Below are 21,628 nucleotides of genomic sequence, written 5' to 3' on the forward strand. Positions count from 1 at the left end.
GCCTGTAAATAATTCTACAACTGTATAAAATGTCAGGACTGTAGTACTTAGTAAAGGTAATGCAGTGATTTCCACTCCTGTTGTTTGTACCAATGAATTTTCTCCACGAGGTGTCGCCGATGTTAAACGTGTACCCTGCACAGTGTCTGCGCTGATAGCTGAATGCGACATTATTCCGTGTAAATGCAAACGCTAACAAGAGCCATGACTTTTGGGAGTTTAGGCAACATTTTTAAGAAGGCCATGAAAAGTATCTTTGCTTCAAAAAATGAGTGAGAGACTCAAACCTGGCCGTTTAAAGAGCCCGTGGGGGCTGAATCTGTCCACGGTACTGGAGTCTTTTGGGTGCAGAAAAGGGCAGTGTGACAAAGTAACTTTAAACAATAAGGTCAATGACGTTACTGGCAAGTCTAAGAAATGTCGTAAATGTTGTGTTTTGTGCGATTGATATGGATAGACTTTTATTCTGAAAACATGTACCGTCTCTTGTGCGTATATACTGGTGATGACAAAGCGCAATATATTTTTCTATATCTCCAAAGTCTAGAGTCACACACTGAGAGTACGAAACGATTTTTCTTCTGCGCCTTTGTAATAGTGTTCACCAGCTCTTATTGGTTGAAGTGATTGCTGCCAATGGTTGGAGATTAACATAAAAGAGACAAGTGGAGAAGGGATCCACTTGGGGGCAAGCTGGTGATGCGTCATAGCACTTGCTGAAAAGAGGAGACAAAAAAAGGGACTAAAATAGCGCCGAACCTGCGGGTTAATGTGCACCAATGGCCACGGAGTCACTCGTGGTCTCGGAGCAGAGCGCAAAAGTGCCACAGGTGATAGGAGGTATGACAACAGAGATAAGCGAGATTGAGTGTTCTCTGTTGTGCAAATAATTATCAAAATCGCTCCAAACAAAAACTTTGATATGTAAGAATAGAAGCTGAAACCTCTGCAAGGTGCAGAAAATCTACGATTTCACCACGTCACTTCTCGGGAGATCATGAAACATCATCGGACGTGGCTGAGCCGAGGACAAGAGGAGAAAGCTGAAGAAAACCATCTTCACAGATGAGGCAACCAAGTTCATCTGCGCCTCTCCCTTTACGCACAGGCGAGGTGAGGACGGAGAGCGTTACTTCAGTGTAAAGAAAGCACCAATGAGTCATCCGAGGTGTTAAAAAGATCGGCATCAGACGGAAGAAGCACAAATACAGTTTTGAATCGAAAATCCTTTTTTTTTTTTAAAGAAAAGCACACCATGGATGGAGAAGGAGGCTCTTCGGGGCTGGCCAAATCAGCCGCTGTAAAACTGTCCGAGATGGGTGAAAGAACCAAGCAGTTAGGCACCGCGATGCGGGATCCTCACCAGCAAAGACGGATCATACTGGTGATTGTTTGCGTGGCTCTCCTGTTGGACAATATGCTCTACATGGTAATCGTGCCAATTATTCCAGACTATCTTGCTGATCTGGAGCTTGAGCAGTCAGAACACGTCCACGTTGTGATGCACTCCAACACTTCGGCAAACAGCACAAGCCAGGACAAAAGCAACAAGGACAATTTAGATATCCAGATAGGAATACTTTTTGCATCAAAAGCCATCCTCCAGCTCTTAGTTAACCCCCTGTCGGGAACTTTCATAGACCGGGTGGGCTATGACATTCCACTTTTAATTGGACTGACTGTCATGTTTATCTCTACCTGCATCTTCGCTTTCGGGGAGAATTACGCGACTCTCTTTATGGCCAGAAGTTTGCAGGGTCTCGGTTCTGCTTTCGCAGACACCTCTGGAATCGCAATGATAGCTGACAAATACACGGAGGAGGGAGAGAGAAGCAGGGCGCTCGGCATTGCTCTGGCGTTCATCTCTTTCGGGAGTCTGGTGGCGCCTCCCTTCGGGGGCGTCCTGTACGAGTTTGTCGGCAAACGAGTGCCGTTCATCGTGCTCGCCTGCATTTGCCTGGCGGATGGCTTAATGCTACTGACCGTGATCAAGCCATTCTCTAACAGGACTAGAGAGAACATGCCAGTCGGCACCCCCATATACAGACTCATGATTGATCCCTACATAGCTGTGGTGGCCGGGGCACTGACAGTGTGTAACATCCCCCTTGCCTTTCTAGAGCCAACTATAGCCAACTGGATGGAAACCACCATGCACTCATCTCAGTGGGAAATGGGGCTCACCTGGCTCCCAGCCTTCTTCCCTCACGTTCTCGGTGTTTACATAACGGTTAAATTGGCAGCACAACATCCAAATTTGCAGTGGTTTTACGGAGCTGTGGGCATGGTTATCATAGGGGCGAGCTCCTGCACAGTTCCCGCATGCAAAACTTTTGGGCAGCTTATCGCCCCGCTGTGCGGCATCTGTTTTGGCATAGCGCTGGTAGACACTGCCCTGCTGCCCACACTTGCATTTTTAGTTGATGTGCGTCATGTTTCTGTGTATGGTAGTGTTTATGCTATTGCAGATATTTCCTACTCTGTCGCTTATGCTATGGGTCCCATAGTAGCCGGGCAGATAGTGCACAGTCTCGGTTTTGTACAACTTAATCTTGGTATGGGTCTTGTCAATGTGCTTTACGCACCAGCCCTGCTGCTGCTGCGCAACGTGTGCCAAATGAAACCGTCCTACTCAGAGAGAGATAACCTGCTAGACGAAGCTCCGCAGGGGCTGTACGACACAATCAAGATGGAGGAGAGGAGAGCGAAGAAGAAGGGCTACAGTTCGGCAGGGAATTGCCTGTCGGTAGATGAGAATGGGTTTGACCCTTTCAGAGGACAGCGGTCCTTGTCAGAAGAGTCCTCCGGCCCGGAGTGCACTTAGACCGGTTACAATCCGACCGACAAATCAAAACATTTGTGAGATTTGTGAGGCAGACAAATTACAATGTAGTGATTTAAAATTTTATGTAAGTACCGATGTGCAATATAAACACCTAGTCACCAACGTCACAACTGTGTGACTCGTTTTTCAAAGTTTTCTTTCATCTTTTTTCTGACTGTGGTTTCATTGTGTCAACAAACAAGTCTATGTAGCGTTTGTCAAGGATGTATAACTCGAGTTTTGTGAGAGATCTTTCAGCTGCCGTTGAATTTGTGTGTACTATTCAGTATTATATATACAAACTATATAAATAGATATAATGTGCGTACAAAATTATATGGGACCAACTGTAAGCAGCACATTTCTCCCCTTCTCAAAATAGCCTATATTTTTAGTCTCGGAGGAAACTTTTTTCACTTGCACATCAAAGGCCTCTTTCTGTTTTGTTGTTAAAATTGTGGATTTTAATAAGTAGGCCTCTTTGTTTTATTTATTTATTTTGTTTGAAATTAAATGTATCATAATAAATGGATTTTGTACATATGTGGATACACGCACAATGTAAATTGTTCAAATAAAAAAAATATATATATCCGTGGATCTCTACAAAGTGTGTATGCCGTTGAGCGCGGGTGTGTGTGTACGAAACATGTTGTCAAGACGTAGCTAATGATGTCAGTCCCCTTAAGATGAACTAATGTGTATTAATTGAATAATTGTGGTTTTAATAAATCTCTGTTTGGATCAGTGTGACGGTGGTGATTTCATTTTCATAATTTTAATTTCAAATGAATAAAACAACATAAATGCCGGATTTGTTTCGATATTAATATAGGAACTGTAGACGATAAAAGTGGCTAAAAGTCCGCATCACCCCTCCTGCAAACATAAAAACACAAGAGAAGTGTTATTTGATTTCATTATTTATTTATTTTTTAAACGATCAGGAAAAAATCTTTATTTTTGAATGTTTGCTTGCTGACACAGGAGGCGCACATTAGTCACAGTGCGTAAACAAAAATCGAACAAATTCAAGTGTAACACGCATAAACTGATTTAGTTCTCGGTTATAACCTCACCACGTTGTCAAACCCGAGACCATGAGACAAGCTTAGCATTTAAATCTAAAAAACAAAAAAAACAAAACTGTGGACCCCGCAGGGTGATCACAGGACACCTGAATGACAACCAGACGCTCGGTCAGTTTTTGATATATATTAAAAAATTTTATAGGGTGTGGGCGGGAGGGGGGAAGCAAGCTGTCAGATAATATGTTCCGCGAATAGATTTCGATGGGAGGAGTTTCTTGCCTCAAGGGGGTAGGTAAACGCAAACACCTTCAGCATCTTTTCCAAGGCGTGCTTTAATGTGGAGCCACAGCCGTATGGCGACGCGTGGGGACAGGGGAGCAGTCCAGCGTCTAAACGGAGTTTTCCTCTAACATGGGCTTTCACCGCTTGGACGTGGCAGGTGATGCCAACTTTCACACACTTCTCTGACCTTTTGATCGCTTCGCTGATCGGGTAAGGCTCTGATAAACTGTAACAAACGGAGACTTGGTGTTCATTTCAAAAGTTACCATCATCATCATATTTCTGAGCCTGTTTGGCGCACAGCGGGGGGAGATTTCTTTACTTTACAGTTTTGCTCAAGTTAAGTTTTAGTTAATCAGTCCACTTGTTTTCCACTAAAAGGACTTGCATCTAATGATGCTCCTCTTCATTGTGTCTCTTTAGGATTTTATCACTTTTAATATTAAAATTGATGTAAAAGAAAAACCTCTTTATTTTGTTTTGGATTTTTTGAAGGGAAGGAAATAGGAAAGGGCTTTTTAAAATGTTTATCTGTCTGCAGTGAGTCAGGAGGCGCAGCTGGAATGCAAGCACAAGAAGTAAATTGCGTTAGGCTGTAACTTGATCAAAAATGGAAGCCTGCTGGCTCACTTTCAGACAGCACACAAATGTGTAGTTACATTTTATCAACAGGCCTAATTTTTATTTATTTTTTGCTTCTTTTCTCTCCTTGAACACGCTTCATGCAGGAACGGCTGAAGCCAGACCCTATTAAGGGTGGGGGGAGATTCCGAGTTATATTCACTGGTCGAGACTGGACTAATCATGCCAATCTTGGAGAGAGGGACGGCGAGAGACCGAGACAGCCAAGTATGAACACACACCGCTGCTTCTTTAAGTCAGCTTTACTTTTTTTGTGCCGAGCGCCGCCCGTGGTGCCTAAGTTGGCAAAGTAAGGGTACTGGCTTTCAGCACCACGGAAAGCGCCAGCTTCATTTGCCTAACTGGCCGCTAGGGGCAAAAAAAACCCCTCATTCGTGAACATAGAAAGTATGTTCAAGACACTATAGCACACATTAATTTTGTGCAGAAATTTGATCAAAATGATGCAGCAGACTATAATATAACAGAGACAATGCTGCGTTTACAGGGTCAAACCAGTGCTTAATTAAATTTATTTATTTATTTATTTATTTATTTATTTATTTATTTATTTATTTATTTTCTAAATACCAATTAAGGACCTTCTGAAAATATCTAAAGATTTCCAAGAATTTGCAGATACATTGTTCTGCATTTGCACTGCACGTCTCCATATTATAATCTTGGCTTACCAACAGCATGCAAATGACCAAACATCACACAGATAATATTATCAATTTGAACTTACCTCATGGGTAATTTGCAATGCACAGGAGACTGTGTAGTTTATTCTCAAATTGGCCTTGAAGCAGTCAAAATGCATTATTAACTTAGGTTCTAATAATAAACGACTGCTTTAGCTAATGAACACTGAATCCCATTAAAATGCTGACAGTTGCTTTCCTTCCATTACTCTTCGTGTGATGTTTTTTGTGATATCAGGTGCTGCCAAAGGTCCCCGTTCCCCTGCTGAAACAAACCCTTGACACTTACTTGAAGTGCGTTCAACACCTGGCGAAGGAGGAGCAGTTTAAGAAAACAAGAGCCATCGTGGAGAAGTTTGGGGCTCCTGGGGGCGTGGGAGAGACTCTCCAGAAGAAGCTTTTAGAGAGGAGGGACAAGATGGCAAACTGGGTAAACACAGACCTAACAGATGAAAAGTTGTTTGTGTGCATGAACAGGAAAAATTACAGTGTGCATCCTACTTCTATCAATAAGGAGCTTCTGTATTGTTTTGACTTTATGACTATATAAATACCTGCATGTGTTTTTGCACTGTTTGTTAGATAGTTGAATTGCTGAAATCAGCTGTAAATTATTTTATTTAGGATAAAAAATTAGTTTAAAAAGTCTTAAACTCCGTGATAAACATTTATCCCTGCCTCCGCTTGTGCTTTGTCTGGGTGATCGGTCAGTCCACTAGACATCCAGCTCAGTGAAATCTATCACACTCCCACTCTCACACTAGCACCACTCTCCCACTCTCCTTTTCATCTGGCAGTGATACACTGTAATGGCTTTTTACTTCACTGCACAGGTCTCAACTCTGAAAGTAATAACTTGAGTCCAAACACATTTAACAAAGCAACATTTCTCAAAAACTGTCCCTGTGTTCACATTTAGGTCTATGACTACTGGCTGGAGGACATGTACCTGAACAACAGGTTGGCCCTGCCAGTCAACTCCAGTCCTGCCATGGTGTTTCCTAAGCAGATGTTTAAAGATCATAAAGACGCCCTCAGGTATGTTCTGGACTTCTGCTATGATGACTTTTTTTTATTCACCCTTCCTTTGGAGGTTGTAAAACCAAAGTTTTTTTTAGAATAAAAGGTCAAACTAATCAAAATCGAAGATGCAGATGTTTCCATTTCGGTATTTAAATTCTTTAGCAGGTGATATTTGAGTCAGATAAACATCCAAATTTAGTTTGATTCTCTGTAAGTTGTCTTTCTAGGTGTCTATCAAGGGAATGAATGACAAAGAAGCATATTTATCCAGAGGGGAAAAGTCTCAATAAGTCAGAACAAAAATAAATATAGCTTTCTTTTATTAACAGTGAATCTACCTTTCAATTACTGTCTTAAATAACAGATTTTTTTAAAATTTGAAAACCATCCGAAATCATGAGTTTATTTTTCTATATGATCCAGAAAACACAAGCTGGAACCTTTAAATAGTTGTTTTAAATGTATGTAAATGTGCTGAAAATATTCTTTTACTTATTATTACTGTTATTCTCTGATCATCTATCCTTAAAACCAATATTCTCTGTCAAGCTGCAAGCAAATGTGGGAGAACTACAAAGTAACTCACTTAATATGTCACACAATGACTGAGCATAAAGTGAGTGTGCGCTGTAAGTTCTGTACCAAAGGAAAAAAAGGCCACATGCTGAATGTTGCACACAATACTGCGCAAACACATAATCAGCTCTTTAGCTGCTGACAGATTTTTATGTTCTTTTGTATAGATGCAGACTCAGATTATTATCTGAATTTTACAGTCATGGAAAGAATCTTTGACCGTTATTAAATGAGCTGTGGTCTGCCAGAAATTACACCGGTCCATCCAGCCCTGTAGCTCAACATTAGCTTTTGTCAGCTTGCACAGCCACTAAGTGAATATTTCCAGAGCACCCCAAGCAGCTGGTAATCTACTGACACGGCCACTTATTAGATTGGGAGTGACAGGGCCAAGCTCTCCACGGAGACTCTTAGTCAGGCCTCATTTAGGGGTGTGGTGCACTGAGGCTGCCTCCTTTGTATTGATCTGGCTTTGAACGTAATAACACCAAGACAAATGATATACAACATGAGACCTGACAAGCCGCTGCGTTTTCCCTCTTTGCCCACTCACCCACTCACACATACAGACCGGCTCTCTCCCTCTCGCAGATGAACACACGCAACTCTCACACTGTATCCCAGTAATTCACCATAATGTGATTACTGTTAGTTCTTTGAGAGATGGGAGTATATGTAATTACAATCACAAGCCATTCTGCTGTATAACTTTGGTGTTTCACAACAATACCACTTTCAAATTTCACCCTCCTTCTTGCTCTTTTAAGATTTGCCGCCCGTCTCATCAGTGGAGTTTTGGAATACAAGGCTCTCATCGATACGTAAGTTCAACCTGCAAGCTATGTGGATTGAAGATTAAAACCAAAATTATATAATAATGAATCACAAGTCTTTTCATAGGTGATCTGGTGTGTGTAAAAATGTCTCTCAGGCGATCGCTGCCAGTGGATTTCACTCGAGGCCAGCTAGCTGTCATGCCTATGTGCATGGAGCAGTACTATCGCCTCTTCACCTCCTACCGCTATCCGGGGTTAAAGACAGACACGCTGAAGGTCCAGATGAAGGCAGCATCCTCAGCACTGGAGCACATGATTGTGGCATGCAAGAATCAGGTCAGGACACTGGCCGTTGAGGAGACTTCTCACACTCAGTAATACTGCTGATTAAAGAGTGTTTTCTGTCCATTTGAGAGAATACATATAGAGTGACATACAAGTCAGTTTCTATGTAGCAGAGATGCTCAAGTCAGATTTTAAAGTAAGGACTAGTCTAAGCACCTTTACTTGAGTGAATATAATTATACCTTTTTTTCCCTGTGGTAACAGTAAATAAAGAAACCTTTTCTACACCCCTCTCAAATACAGAAAAAAAGCTAAGAAAAATAATAATTGTAAGTAAAGTCATTATTGAAAGGAATCTGAGAAACTTACCCAATGTACCCACTACTGCACCTCCTGAGGATCATCTTATAGACCTTTTGCATGAAGGACAGATAGAACAGAATTAGACCTGTTAGTTATTTGACTAATTTTAATTCTGCTGTAACAGGGGAGTCAGTTCTTTCTCAAAAAGCAGCACCTGCTATGAAAGTGTGACTATCTGTGGCTGACTGTGTCTATTTGAATATTTAAACTGGCCAAAATTTCATACTGGGACAAGACGGACCAGGAAGTACTAAAAAGGAATTGTCATAATAGACAGCATGTAGCGGTAAGGTAAGCTATAGTTTCACAGGAGGAGCCAGGTGACAGAAGTCATTTAAATCCCCAATAAGGCTCTCCTACTTGACTTTTATAGTTTAACTGCTTTATTTTAAACCCAGCTTTTAACCCAGCTTTAAAATAAAGCAGGTAAGAATTATGTGTGTGTGTGTGTGTGTGTGTGTGTGTGTGTGTGTGTGTGTGTGTGTGTGTGTGTGTGTGTGTGTGCGTGCGTGCGCGCGCGTGTTTAGATATTTTCGTGAGGACCAAAAACTATACTTGCTACTATACTTGTGCTACTATACTTGTGGGGACCAACAGTCTCTTAAGGGGACAAAATAGCCGTCCCCACGAGTTTAAAGGCATTTTTGAGACTCAAGATGTGGTTTTAGTGTCAGGGTTACAATTAGGTTATAGTTAGGTTTAGGCATTCAATTTTGATGGTGAGGTTTAGGATAAGCGGCTAGGGAAAACATTATGTTAATTAGATGTCCTCACTAAGATATTAAAACAAGTGTGTGTGTGTGTGTGTGTGTGTGTGTGTTCCTGTCTAGCTATCTTTGTGAGGACCGAAATCTGCATTCTACTATGCTTGTGAGAACCAACAGTCACTTGTGAGGACACACTCACCGGTCCTCACAAGTTTGAAGGCCTTTTTGAGGCTCAAAATGTGGTGTTAGTTTCAGGGTTACAATTAGGTTATGGTTAGGTTTAGGGTAAGGGTAAGGGTTAGGAATTCATTTTTAATGGTTATGGTTAGGGTAAGGGGCTAGGGAAACCATTATGTCAATGAAGGTCTTCACCAAGATAGCTGAACGGGCTTCTATGTGTGTGTGTGGTCTTTTCCTTACCTATCATCTAACACAATCCCCTGTACAAAACAGCCTGTACTCATTATCATCTCATCTCAGAGTCACATCAAAGTCACCGATCCACATTCAAACACATGCCACCAACATCTGCAGCATCTATAGCCCATGGCTAATATATTGATTTTTATGAAGGTTAAGAATGAGACTGCAAATTAACATGGAAAAACTCAGGAACTCTCCCCTGGAAATGATTCTGGGAGCCATCAATCTGTAGCCTCTAAGGGCCCGTCCCTATGGAGATACAGCGAGTTAACTTAATTACTGCAGATTAAATCGGCCACTTTGTCTGAGAGCTTCCTTGAGTCGCATGTTAAACTGATCGTGGAAGAGAAGCAGGTAATTGGCCCTTCTCAGTCCCTGTCATTATTACTAATGTCGTTATTATCTCAGCTGTTCAAACAGTAGCCGTAAGGTTAGCTATAAAGCGCAATTAGCATGCAAGGAAATATTTTAACTTAAATATTCTCTTGTCGAGTTGAATCACCCTGGTGAAGCTGTACTTGATGGAACAGTTGAGAGACTTGTGATTGCTGTAATTTATTTTTCTCACTAGTTTTTCGTGTTGGATGTAGTCGCAAACAGCAAGCAGCTCAGTGAGGAGGAGATCTTATCCCAGCTGGAGAAGATTGTGAAAATGTCTGAAAACGCTGAGGAGAAGCTCCCCCCTTTTGGCATCTTGACATCTGATGGAAGGACAGAATGGGCGCAAGCTAGAGAGGCACTAATAAAAGGTCTTACCACAACTTCATTCTTACTCAATTTAACATTTTAATCAAATTTTTTTAGAAAAAGCAAATCCAGGACATGGGTTTCCTTCTTTCATCTGTCCAGATCAGATCAACAGGGACTCTCTGGCACTGATTGAGAGCTGCATCTGTGTGGTGTGTCTGGATGAGCCCAGCGGCCTGCAACCCAGTGACACCAACAGGGCCCTGTTGATGCTACATGGTGGAGGACATGAAAAGAACGGTGCAAACCGCTGGTATGACAAGTCAATGCAGGTAAGACGATATTGCAGGTGCTTCAGTTTTCCATGACTTTAAAATTTGGATAATCATTTAATCCCCATTTTCTCAGTTTGTTGTAGGCATGGATGGGATATGTGGAGTGGTGTGTGAGCATTCACCATTTGAAGGGATCGTTCTGGTGCAGTGCTGTGAATACATAATGAAATATATGTAAGTTAGCCCACTGTAGCAAGACAGGCTGCACACTGAATATGGTCATCTAAATGAATGCTGATGAGGCCAGAAGTGTCTGAAAGAAACGTGTTGTTGTTCTGAACAGAATGGAAAGTCCTTCCAAGATGGTCAAGTCCTCCAGCTATAGAGAGGTTCCTCCTCCAAGGAGGCTACGCTGGAAATGTAACCCACATATCCAAGGACTCTTAGCAGCATCTGCAGAGAGATTGCAGAGGCAAGACTAGCACAAACACACAACTACAATTATAAATAAGTACAGATTTTTTTGAGACTGGAAGTCACAAAAATCTACTGTTTTCTTCTTCAGGCTGGTGAATAATCTTGACATGAATGTTTTCAAATTCAAAGATTATGGGAAAGAATTTATCAAGCAGCAGAAGATGAGTCCAGATGCCTTCATACAAGTTGCCTTGCAGCTTGCATTTTTCAAGTAACAAATATTCAATGTGTGATATCATAAGCATATCTCTAATTGAACTGTTTGCCATCAAGGTGCAATTTCAAATCATGTCTGCCCTGCACTTAGATGCACTGGAAGGCTCGTGTCCACTTACGAGAGTGCATCAATTCGGCGTTTCCAAGAAGGTCGCGTAGATAACATTCGCTCAGCGACCGCCGAGGCCCTGGCCTTTGTAAAGTCTATGGCAGATGAGAGGGGAGCGTTCTCTGTGAGTCATTTTTCTCACTTCCGCTTTAATTACTAACTCCCACTTTACTGCTCATCGCGCCTCACTTATGAAACAGGTGCGACTGGCAACCTTGGCAAGGAAAAGTCAGTCAACCAGATGATCCCCCTGAAGATTTAGCGGATCTATGAAAAATGGCTGGCTTTGCTGCTGTCTCGATGCAACAAATGTCCTGTGTCCACTTTTTTTTTCATTGAATGACTTTTCTTCTCTGACAGGACTCAGAAAAGATGAAGCGACTGGGGGATGCAATTAAAGCCCAGACAAGTTATACAATTGCAGTGAGTATTAATCCAAAGTTCTCACCACACCAGCCAAGAAATGGTCGACATGTGCAATAAAGCATGCTATGTAATTAGCTTTAAAAGTACTGGTAGATTCTAGATTCTAGATTCGATATCTATAATGCACAGATGGAAATTCTACATTAATCTCCTCATCTAATTTTTGGTAAAAAAAAAATTAGAACAAGTTTTACTTCCAAAATTCTTTTTTTTTTGGTTTTGCCCCAAAAATGACAGTAAGAGGCTGGTGAAAGCTTTGATGAGGCTCTGGTTGTGGCTCAGCTGTATTTCAAAGAACAGTGAGCCACATTTCTGGGATAAAGAAGTCCGTTTTAGTGAATGGATGTGGAAAAGTAACTATTCATAAAACCCTTAAATTGTCAAAAATATGTTTTTCAGGCGATTACAGGAATGGCGATAGACAATCACCTCCTTGGACTTCTGAGGATCGCAAAGGAGCTCAACATGGAAAAGCCAGAAATCTTTTGTGATGAGACATATCTGGCCAGTAACCACTTCATCCTCTCTACCAGTCAGGTACTACATAATCATATGCTATTAAAATATATATATAATTGATACCAGAAATACAAATCCTCTGCAGAACCTACACTCTTCAAGTTATACGTTTCCCTTTATCGGGACAGATGAAACACCAGATGTTCCATGGAGACAAAAAGAGAAATACAGATGTTTCTCTGCTTTTCCACAAACTAAGAATGAAAAAGAAAAAAATGATGTGTTAATATACCTGTAAAGCACAAATAAATCTGCTATTGTGTTTTCTGCAATTTGAGGATACTCGTGTGCATTTAATTCAAGTTAAGCCGCTGTGGAGTTTTTTAAGGGCAAATTTTCATTCAGTACCACACTTTATAACCAACAAAGACAATCAAGAACAATGAAGAGACCTCTTAAAGAGAATCACTAAACCATAAAGTAATTATTTTAAAGCAGTAATGGAGTCTGCAAATGTGCACGTGCCAATTTCCAAACTGCAGAAGCCTAATTAAAGATATTAGGTTTAAGGAGATGCGGAGGAGAGAGGGCAGTGGACTTTTTCACCACATCGTTTGTCACAACCTTAGAGACTGAGATGACGTCTGATGAATGGAGAACAAGTGTACTGGTAGCAGTTTTTAAAAACAAGAATTATGTGGACATCTATAATAACTACAGAGGGATAAAGCTGATGAACAACACCATAAATAAATGGGCAAGAGTTGTTGAAGCTAGGTTAATAAGAGAGAGCCCCTTCTTGTTTGCAGTGGTGATGGACAGGTTGACAGATGAGGTCAGGCAGGCGTGTCCATGGACTATAATATTCGCAGACAACATTGTGATGTGTAGTGTGAGCAGGGAGCAGGTGGAAGAGAGCCTGGAGAGGTGAAGGTATGCGCTTGAGAATAGGAATGAAAAGGAAAAGAAGCAGATGTTTGTGAATGAGACGGAGACAGGTGTATCAGTGAGGCTGCAAGGAGACATAGTTAAGGTAGACGAGTTTAAATACCTATATGGTCAACCCTCCAAACCAATGGACAGCCCACAAAAGAGATAGAGAAGGGATGTATGGGTGGGTGGGTGCAGATAGCAGCAACAGTGAAAGGGAAGGTTTACAAGACGGTAATAAGGCCTGCTATGGTGTTTTTAGTGAGATGGTAGATGATCCACTAACAGCTTAAAGAAGAAGAAAAGGAAGATGACAATGATGATGTTGTTTATCCAACCAAAACATTTTTTTTTGTTTTTGTTTCTTTGCTAGACTTCACCTGAATCTGACGTCCCCTGATAGTGAGTTTATTCTGTTAGACCATCTTTAGATTTAGCTTTTGCTTCCCTCAGAACATTTTCACCCCACAGTAGCAAATTAATCAGGTCTATTCCCGTCCTTTGGCAGCTTCACTGGCTTCCTGTAAAATATCACATTAATTTTAGGAATCTGCTTCTTACCTTTCTATGATGTCTTCAACTGTGTCCTTTAGTGTTTTAAAAGGCACCTATAAATAAAATGTAGTATTATTATGATGATGATTATAATTATGTGGTCTTGACTCCAGGTTCCTACCACTGTGGAAATGTTCTGCTGCTATGGCCCAGTAGTGCCCAACGGTTATGGCGCCTGTTACAACCCACAGTCAGACCACATCATCTTCTGCATTTCTAGTTTCTGGGACAACACAGAGACTAGCTCGGTCGTTTTCGTTAAAGCCTTGAATGAGGGCCTGCTGGAAATCAGGGACTTGTGCAATAGAAGCAATGCTACAGCTAGCAAACTTGCTGTCTCCAGCCAGGGAGCCAGCCAGCCTCATAAATCAGGGAAGTAAGCCATACTGAGGGAGTACGCCCACTCAGCTGCTCCACTCACCACTGTTAGGCTTTAGCATTAGACTCAGTAGTTAAGATGCCTTCACATGTCTTTGTTGTCTGTGCAATAGTGTTACTTTCATAACAAAATTTAAAGCCATAAAGTTCACATGTAACTGTATATAAAACATGTACATTTAAAAAAAAAATTATATATATATATATATATATATGTATGAAAACTAAAAGAAGAAACAAAAAGTTTTCTCTTGGATCTGTGTGGACAACAGAACGATTTTGGTCCAGCACTGATCCTGCTTGACTTGGTAGACTGACATTAACTGGTCTGCTGCCTTTAGGAAACTAAAGCCATGTCCGCTTTGTAGCACTGATCTGAGGGTCAATTCCTCAGTCAGTGAGAGATTCAGCCGAATGATCCTAGTGTATATTTTAGACTAGTAACATACTTTACATGGCAAAAAAAAATACCAACACTAAATAAAAGTCACTTATAACAATCATAACATCCTGTAAATGTGATTCTGCAAACCTCACTTGTTGTGTGCTGTAAGATTTAAATGTTCTAAAGTTAGTTTTTTTATTCTTCTGATGCCATCAGGTTGCCAAAGAGGCTGTGCAAATGTGAAGTCTGTGTGATGATGAACTTTAAGATGTTTTTGTCAACGTGTGTGTGAATACCTTCAAACATAGAAAAGTGGCTGTAAGTGAGTTATGTGATATGGTTTCAGTGGCACATTCAAAGTTGTCTAGCTATAATGTATGTACTGTATTTAATAGCAATAGTTATATTATGTGTAAAGTGTTATAAACAGTGCCGCATTATAAGCAAGATACAGTCCACTAATGACTGAGGCATACCACTGTGTTCACTTATGTAAGTGCTTTTTATTTGCACTTGGAGGTAGAAGGAAGTTGATGTTAGCTACACTGTAGGTTCTCTGTGCAATAACACAAAATCAAGGGTATATGTGCAATTTGCCAAAACAGATCATTAAATGCATGGAGCTTGTGTAATTTTAAATTAACTACAGTGACCATTTTTAATATTCAGAATAAAACAGAGTACGATTTCAGTTAATTCCGGTGATCTACATCATGCATGATGTTATAGCATTTAAATGTTCACTAAAACTGGGATGTAGATTTGTCTACACATATAAATTGTGAGTGGTTTTTTTTAATCTCGTGTGGTGGCTTGTGTTACAACGAAGCAAATCCATGGTTAATTAGTGGTGCGGTGTGTGAGAATATTAGTTGTGTGCAAATGACACATAGGATATGTATCTGTGTATCATCAGCCAAAGTGAATGTCACAATTTCCAAAACTATGACCAGAAAAATTACTAGGTGACACATCCATGTTTATTCTTAGAATAATAGCTGTATTTTTATATGTCTGTGTGGAAAGTCTTATAATATAGTGAAATATTGTTAAAGAGAATTTAAAAAATGCCTTAAAACTAAAGTCATGCAAGCTGTTTTCAATAATTTCAATAAATTGTTATAATCTATTGATGTTCAAAGCTTTGATGTTAATTTGATGTGTTTCCTCTTGGTGTTTGCTGTCTAATCTGGGTGATACATGTAAAATAATATATTTGTAGCAAAGCAGCCTGTTTAATTAATGTTACACTCATCCATGATAACATTTTTATAAAAGTAATTAATGTGTAACATGTCTCTGGCAGATCAGACATGGTGTTTTATGAAGTGCAGTGAAAAGTCCAGTCTTCTTTATTTTGACAAGGAAAACAAAATGCTAATTTATTTTGAAAGGCAGTAGCAATATTTTGTTCACAGAAGAAAATACACGTAAAAGCTGTAATAAAACTGTCATGTAGTAAAACTGGAAACTATTCCATAAATAAAAATAACTTAAAACTAAAATCGCGTCAGTGTTTTATTTTTTATTTTTTCTTAGAAATTTGATGCCGTGTCTTGCTAATTAATCAGGTTTTATGGCGGTTTTGATTTTTGTGAAGGAGACGCTCATGACTCATCGAGTGTCACCACTCACTGGCTAATCAGTGCATGCAGTCTGTTATTTTCTGCATGACTTTTTCAGTCTCTCACATCACTGTGGAGGAATTTTGACCTACACTAGTTCACAACGTTGCTTGAGTTCATTAAGGTTTGCGGGCATTTGTTTATGCAAAGCTACCACAGCATTTCAATGAGCTTGAGGTCTGGACTTTGAGTGGGCCATTACAACACCTTGATTCTTTTCATTTTCAAGCATTCTGTTATAGATTAGCTGCTATGGTGGGATCATTTCCCAGTTTGCCAAAGTTTTAGCTGACAGATGGTCTCACATTTGTATAATTTGTGAACAGTGGAGCTCATGGTCAATGACTGCAAGGTGCTCAGCTCCTGTGGCTGTAAACAAACCCAAAATCCTCACCCTTCCACCACCGTGTTGACAGTTGGTATGAGGTGTTTGTGCTAAAGTTCTGTGTTTGTGTTTCTTCATTTTGGTCTGATTTGTCCAAAGGACATTGCTCCAGAAGTCTTATGGCTTGTTGCATGCAGCTTTGCAAACCGAAGCCATGCTGCCTTTTTAGATAGAAGAGTCATTATCCTGGCATTGTTTTTTTAGTTTTTTTTATTGTACTGTCACCCAATTTAAAATGTAAGGACTGTAGAGTATGATATGTAGCTCTTGGGTTTTTTGCAGTTTCACTGAGAAATACATGGTTTGACTTTAAGTTGAATTTGCTGTCATTGGGTTAAAATACAGCTGAATGCCCCAGATTTGCAAAATGTCAACTTCGACTTTTTTGCTTTTAGAGGTGGTCACTCCTTCCAATGATCTATTAAACAACTGCATTTGATTAGCAATGCCTGGCTGCTACTTACCTTCTTAACTCCTATGGATGCAGTAATACAGTAAATTTCCTTTTCCACATGACTGGAGAACCTCAATTAAAAGAGAAAAGCCTTGAAATTCACAGAATTGTTTAAATGGGGTATCGTTTAACATATTCTTGAACTGCTAATTTAAACATTTACTTTGCACAGTTAATATGTTGCTATGCTGCTGTAACTGGGAATGGATACTGTCATCCATACCTGCCCTCCCCCTCATTTCTTTTCTGTTAATGTGACCACACTGCAAACTCGGAAACTGAGCCCTAAAATCCAATAAGTATGTCACGAATTGCTATAACATTAATTGATCATCTCGATTACTGATGCAGCTGTAGCTTTTTCAATCTTCCAAACATGCAATAAAATCTGTTTAATCAACAACCAAAATGCCTGGCACTAGACAGTCTAATAATTAAATATCAGATAACTAACTATTACTGTTCAGATGCTGTGAATGGTTTCAGGTCCAGTAGTCTTAACAGTTGAGCAAAACAGCCTCATCTTGAAGTAGAATGTCAGACAGACAAATACAAATGAGCTTACTTTAATTTCTGTTAGTGCAAAGCTAACATAGCTTTAAAGAAAACCCTAACAATGATGATTAGTCTCAATTACAGCTGTATGTAACTGGACTCATTTGCATGGGGTTTTCTGTTTGCAGCATTGCCACTTGAGTCACACGTTCTCAACAGATGGCCTAATTTCATTGGCATCAGATGAGGTCTTTAGGGAGAGAGACACATTTAATTCTCCATTGGTTAAACCACTGAACCAGGTCGACCAAGTGCCCATTTAGCAAAGCTTCCATGAACTGGTCCAATTAAATCTGGACTAAAAATTAGGCTAAAGAAAAATGTGGACTCATGTGGATGAAACAGCTCAATGTGTCAGTGGTAGCACACTCATAGCTGTCCAGTTCCACAATAATGCAAATCATCATCTCTGTATTCAGTGAAACAGTGAAAAATGTTTAATTGAATCAAAGCACCCAGGAATACAGGATACACTCTTGTGCCTCAAATGCCTCCAGGTTAATGTGGGATTTTCTGATGCTGCCTTTACTTTAGTCAAGCAAATATTCTATATCATGGATCAGCTGAAGAAATAAATTAGTTGCAAGCAACTTCTATCTTGAAGTATTTACATCTAGCAAATACTACTATTGGTAGTAACACTATAGAACTAATCGGTCCGTGTCTTCTATCTTGCTAAGGGAAGGAGAAGTGTTTTCTGGTTTATTTTATTTATTTATTTATTTTAATGACAGCCAGTATCTGAGTTTCCATTTGACTGACCTCCTGCAGCCTGAGATGATGATCATCTGCAGTACAAACTGTGCCAAACCACTGAGGGGCTTTTAGTCTAAGTGGCACCCACCAGAGAAACGGGCAGAGCTGAGCTCCCATGTCTTTTTGGGTCTGCTTCTTCCACAGATAGGAGTTTCAATTTGGTCTCAGGAGTTCTTAACAAGTCTTCTTCAACAATCCACCCAACTTATCATTTTTATAATGGATTGCATTTATATTTATATATCAAAACACTTTACAATTCCACTATTCATTCACTGGTGGAGTAGCCACAGCTGACAGAACTGACTGACAGAAGCGAGGCTGCCATATCGCGCCATCGGTCCCTCTGGCCATCACCAGTAGGTGAAGTGTCTTGCCCAAGGACACAACGACCAAGACAGACAGAGCTGGGGATCGAACTGGCAACCTTCCGGTTAGAAGATTAGCTTCCCAACCCCCTGAACCACGGTCGCCCTATTTTATGGTCAAGGGGGAAACTGGACCCTATCCCAGCTGTCACAGGGTGAGAGGCAGGATACACCAAGGAAAGGTTGTCAGTCCAATTCAGGGTTAACACAAAGCGACAGCAAACCATTCCCGCTCACATTCCCAGAGAGAACCAGAGACAGGGATACAGGAAATTCTCTCTTGCTGTGAGAGAGCAACCTTTTCACACATATTGTATTTACACTGATCAAAATAATTAAAGGAAGACTTTTTTAATCAGAGTATAACATCAAGTCAATTCATTTTCTGGGATATTGATCTGGCCAGTTAAGTAGCAGAGGGGGTTGTTAATACGTTTCACCTGCTTTGGTGTTAATGACTTCATGGGGGCCTGAGAGCCTGAGCCCAGTGTCTAGTGGGCCCTGTGCTCACTGCCTGTTACCATTAAGCCTGGCCTTGGCATTTGCTATAGAATACCCAAATTAGCAAGTCCATCGGCACCCTGTGTTTTTCAAAAATGTTACAGACGTGACAGAGACTGGAGAACGTAATGTTGCCTGTAACGTCGTTCAGCATGACCAGAATGGTGGTGAGTTTGTGATGGTGTGGGGATATGATGCATGGAGGGAATGCATACAAGCACATGTATACAAACTACTGAGCACTATTTTGAGTTGCTGGAATTAAATTTTACCAAAATGAACTAGCTTGCCACGTCTTTAAATTCAGCCCTCTGTATTTTGATAATTTTCATTTCAAACAAACAATCTTTCATTCCAAATGCATTTTAGTATAGATATCTATTATCTTTTTTTCTTTTTTACATTGAAATCTGATGTGTTTCTTTAATTTTTTTGAGCAGTGTATAAAATATGGATACAGATGGATGTAACCCTCATGATGGTCTAAAAAGTGATGCACACTAAAATGCCACTGACCAGCACAAGGCTTAAAAACAGTCCGCTATCTGACATCACCCAGTTCCTACTAATGGTAAATGGACTTGTAATTTGGCAGTGCGTTTCTACTCTGAATCTCAAAGAGATTCATGCAAGCACTTGTTGTGTCTAACATTCACACGCGCACTCCCAGTCTGATGAATGCACCACTTACAATAATCCTACAAATGTACTGTTTACACAGAGTGATTAAACAGGAATTTGTACTTGCATCTGACAGGCCAAAGCAGTGGCTTGACAAATAAAGTGCTTAAAGAATAAGCATTGTTTGTAAAGAGCTCAGGACGCCAACTAATGCAATAACTTTTTTTTCCGTTATGTTTGTTGACATGACGTCATGAATTAACTGAGTGAGAATGCAGGTGTAAATTCTTCAACCTAAACGCTATATGGCATTATGCCTATATGCTTGCTTTCAATAAACTCTGAGCTGTTTATTGGCTGAATTTAGCTCCACAATAAGGAACAAACAGCTCAAAGGTCCAATATTGGCTGTCCAGCTCAAAGGTCTATTGACAGAACACTACGATTGGTTGTGAAAAGTGAGTGCTGATGGCAACCAGCGCTTTCACTTCATGAGGAGCAGCCTGTGACAAGACTTGGCGGTGAGATCAATGGCGGAAGCCCACCTGGAGATGGATGATGGGAGAACATTACCACTAATAAGCCTCTGCCACACTGCCGACAGAGTCAGGACCTTGCTTGCTAGCTGCTATCGACTAGAGAGGGAGAGTAGAGCAGAGCTGTCCATTCACATATCCTCTTTCCTGCTCGTGTGCTTGGCAGAGTACAAGAGAAATGAAAAGCAACTCTCTGTAACAGAGAAACACGAAGGCAAAGTAGGAGAAGAGTTCTTGAAAACTGAGAAAGTATTTTCAAATATTACTTCTTTAAGAGTGCAGAAGCACTGAGGATCACAAATCATGCAACTGTTATAATCACTAATCCCGGTGTACTGTGCTCATAATGAGGATCAGTAATTGGACATATGCAACATGTATATTTTTTTTAAAAAGCTACAAGATTACATGACTCCATTCAGCAGCTAATTAGTTACTCTGAACCTGTCCTTTCACTGTTAATATTATCATCAGGTAATTCAGAAACCCAAGTACTCATGCAGCCTGCTTTGAAAATGAAAATGAGCTTGACATTTTCCCTCCAAAATGGGACAGGAAAGAAATGTCCTATTGTCTTGTGTCTCAAATATTGACATTTATGAGGGGATTCAAAGACATTACCACTGCCATTCTTACAATATTTCAATTAAGGCTGGGTTTATAGTTAGCTGTCTGTTTTCCCTCACAAAGGTATACTGATAATGGCCATACTGGCATTTATGGGGAAGCTGATCCCAGGGCAGGAGCTACATTTAGACATGTTCTTGAAGCCTAATTGGGTGAGAAGTGAGGTCCCATTAAATAATATGTCACAGAACAGTATGTGCCAAGAGCTGAAATGAACTACTTCCACAGTACCGGTCCCATTTAATGTAGATGTGAGAGGATCATTCACAGTAATTTCCAAACCTGGTGCATTTCAGCTTAGATTAAGCAGCTTTTTCAGAGAAGGAAAGACAACATTAAAAGCTAGGCGAAGGATTTGTTTCCATCAAATAAAGAACTAACTATTCATATTTTCTGACAGACTGCAGAATAACAGCAATAATTATTACTGAATGAAAATGTTGAAATGACTCCAGTCTTTATCACACACTTGAATTTCACTGTAGTAGAGCGGCTAACTTCAAGCTCTTCACTTCAGCAACTGTCAACAGTATCTTCAGCTGTTGTGATAATGTTATAATGAGGCTCTGTTGGATGACAGCATGACACCCATTCATCTCAAAGCACACTGCCTCTAACTTATTTTCCTATTTACTCTGTTCAGCCCAGGTACTTGTTTTCTCATGGTTTCTAAACTATAATCCATCCC

The 21,628-nt window shown here is 40.3% G+C and overlaps 2 protein-coding genes across 2 annotated transcripts; both read left to right on the forward strand.

Annotated features, from left to right (window-relative positions):
- The first annotated feature begins 644 nt into the window (after positions 1-644).
- slc18a3b (solute carrier family 18 member 3b) lies at positions 645-3,568 on the forward strand. The gene has a single exon (XM_004561211.4). It carries the CDS (start codon positions 1,256-1,258, stop codon positions 2,822-2,824), a length of 1,569 nt encoding a protein of 522 aa, XP_004561268.1. The 5' UTR covers positions 645-1,255; the 3' UTR covers positions 2,825-3,568.
- A 612-nt stretch (positions 3,569-4,180) lies between these two features.
- On the forward strand, positions 4,181-15,998 carry chatb (choline O-acetyltransferase b). The gene is made up of 15 exons (XM_004561209.4): positions 4,181-4,347; positions 4,866-4,986; positions 5,701-5,892; positions 6,382-6,500; positions 7,829-7,882; positions 7,993-8,173; positions 10,187-10,364; positions 10,465-10,634; positions 10,711-10,811; positions 10,921-11,049; positions 11,143-11,265; positions 11,362-11,503; positions 11,740-11,802; positions 12,205-12,342; positions 13,863-15,998. Exons 2-15 carry the CDS (start codon positions 4,942-4,944, stop codon positions 14,127-14,129), a joined length of 1,902 nt encoding a protein of 633 aa, XP_004561266.2. The 5' UTR covers positions 4,181-4,347; positions 4,866-4,941; the 3' UTR covers positions 14,130-15,998.
- The last annotated feature ends 5,630 nt before the right edge of the window (positions 15,999-21,628 follow it).

This window comes from Maylandia zebra, linkage group LG8 (genome assembly GCF_041146795.1).
Source record: "Maylandia zebra isolate NMK-2024a linkage group LG8, Mzebra_GT3a, whole genome shotgun sequence".
NCBI classification, from domain to species: Eukaryota; Metazoa; Chordata; class Actinopteri; order Cichliformes; family Cichlidae; genus Maylandia; species Maylandia zebra.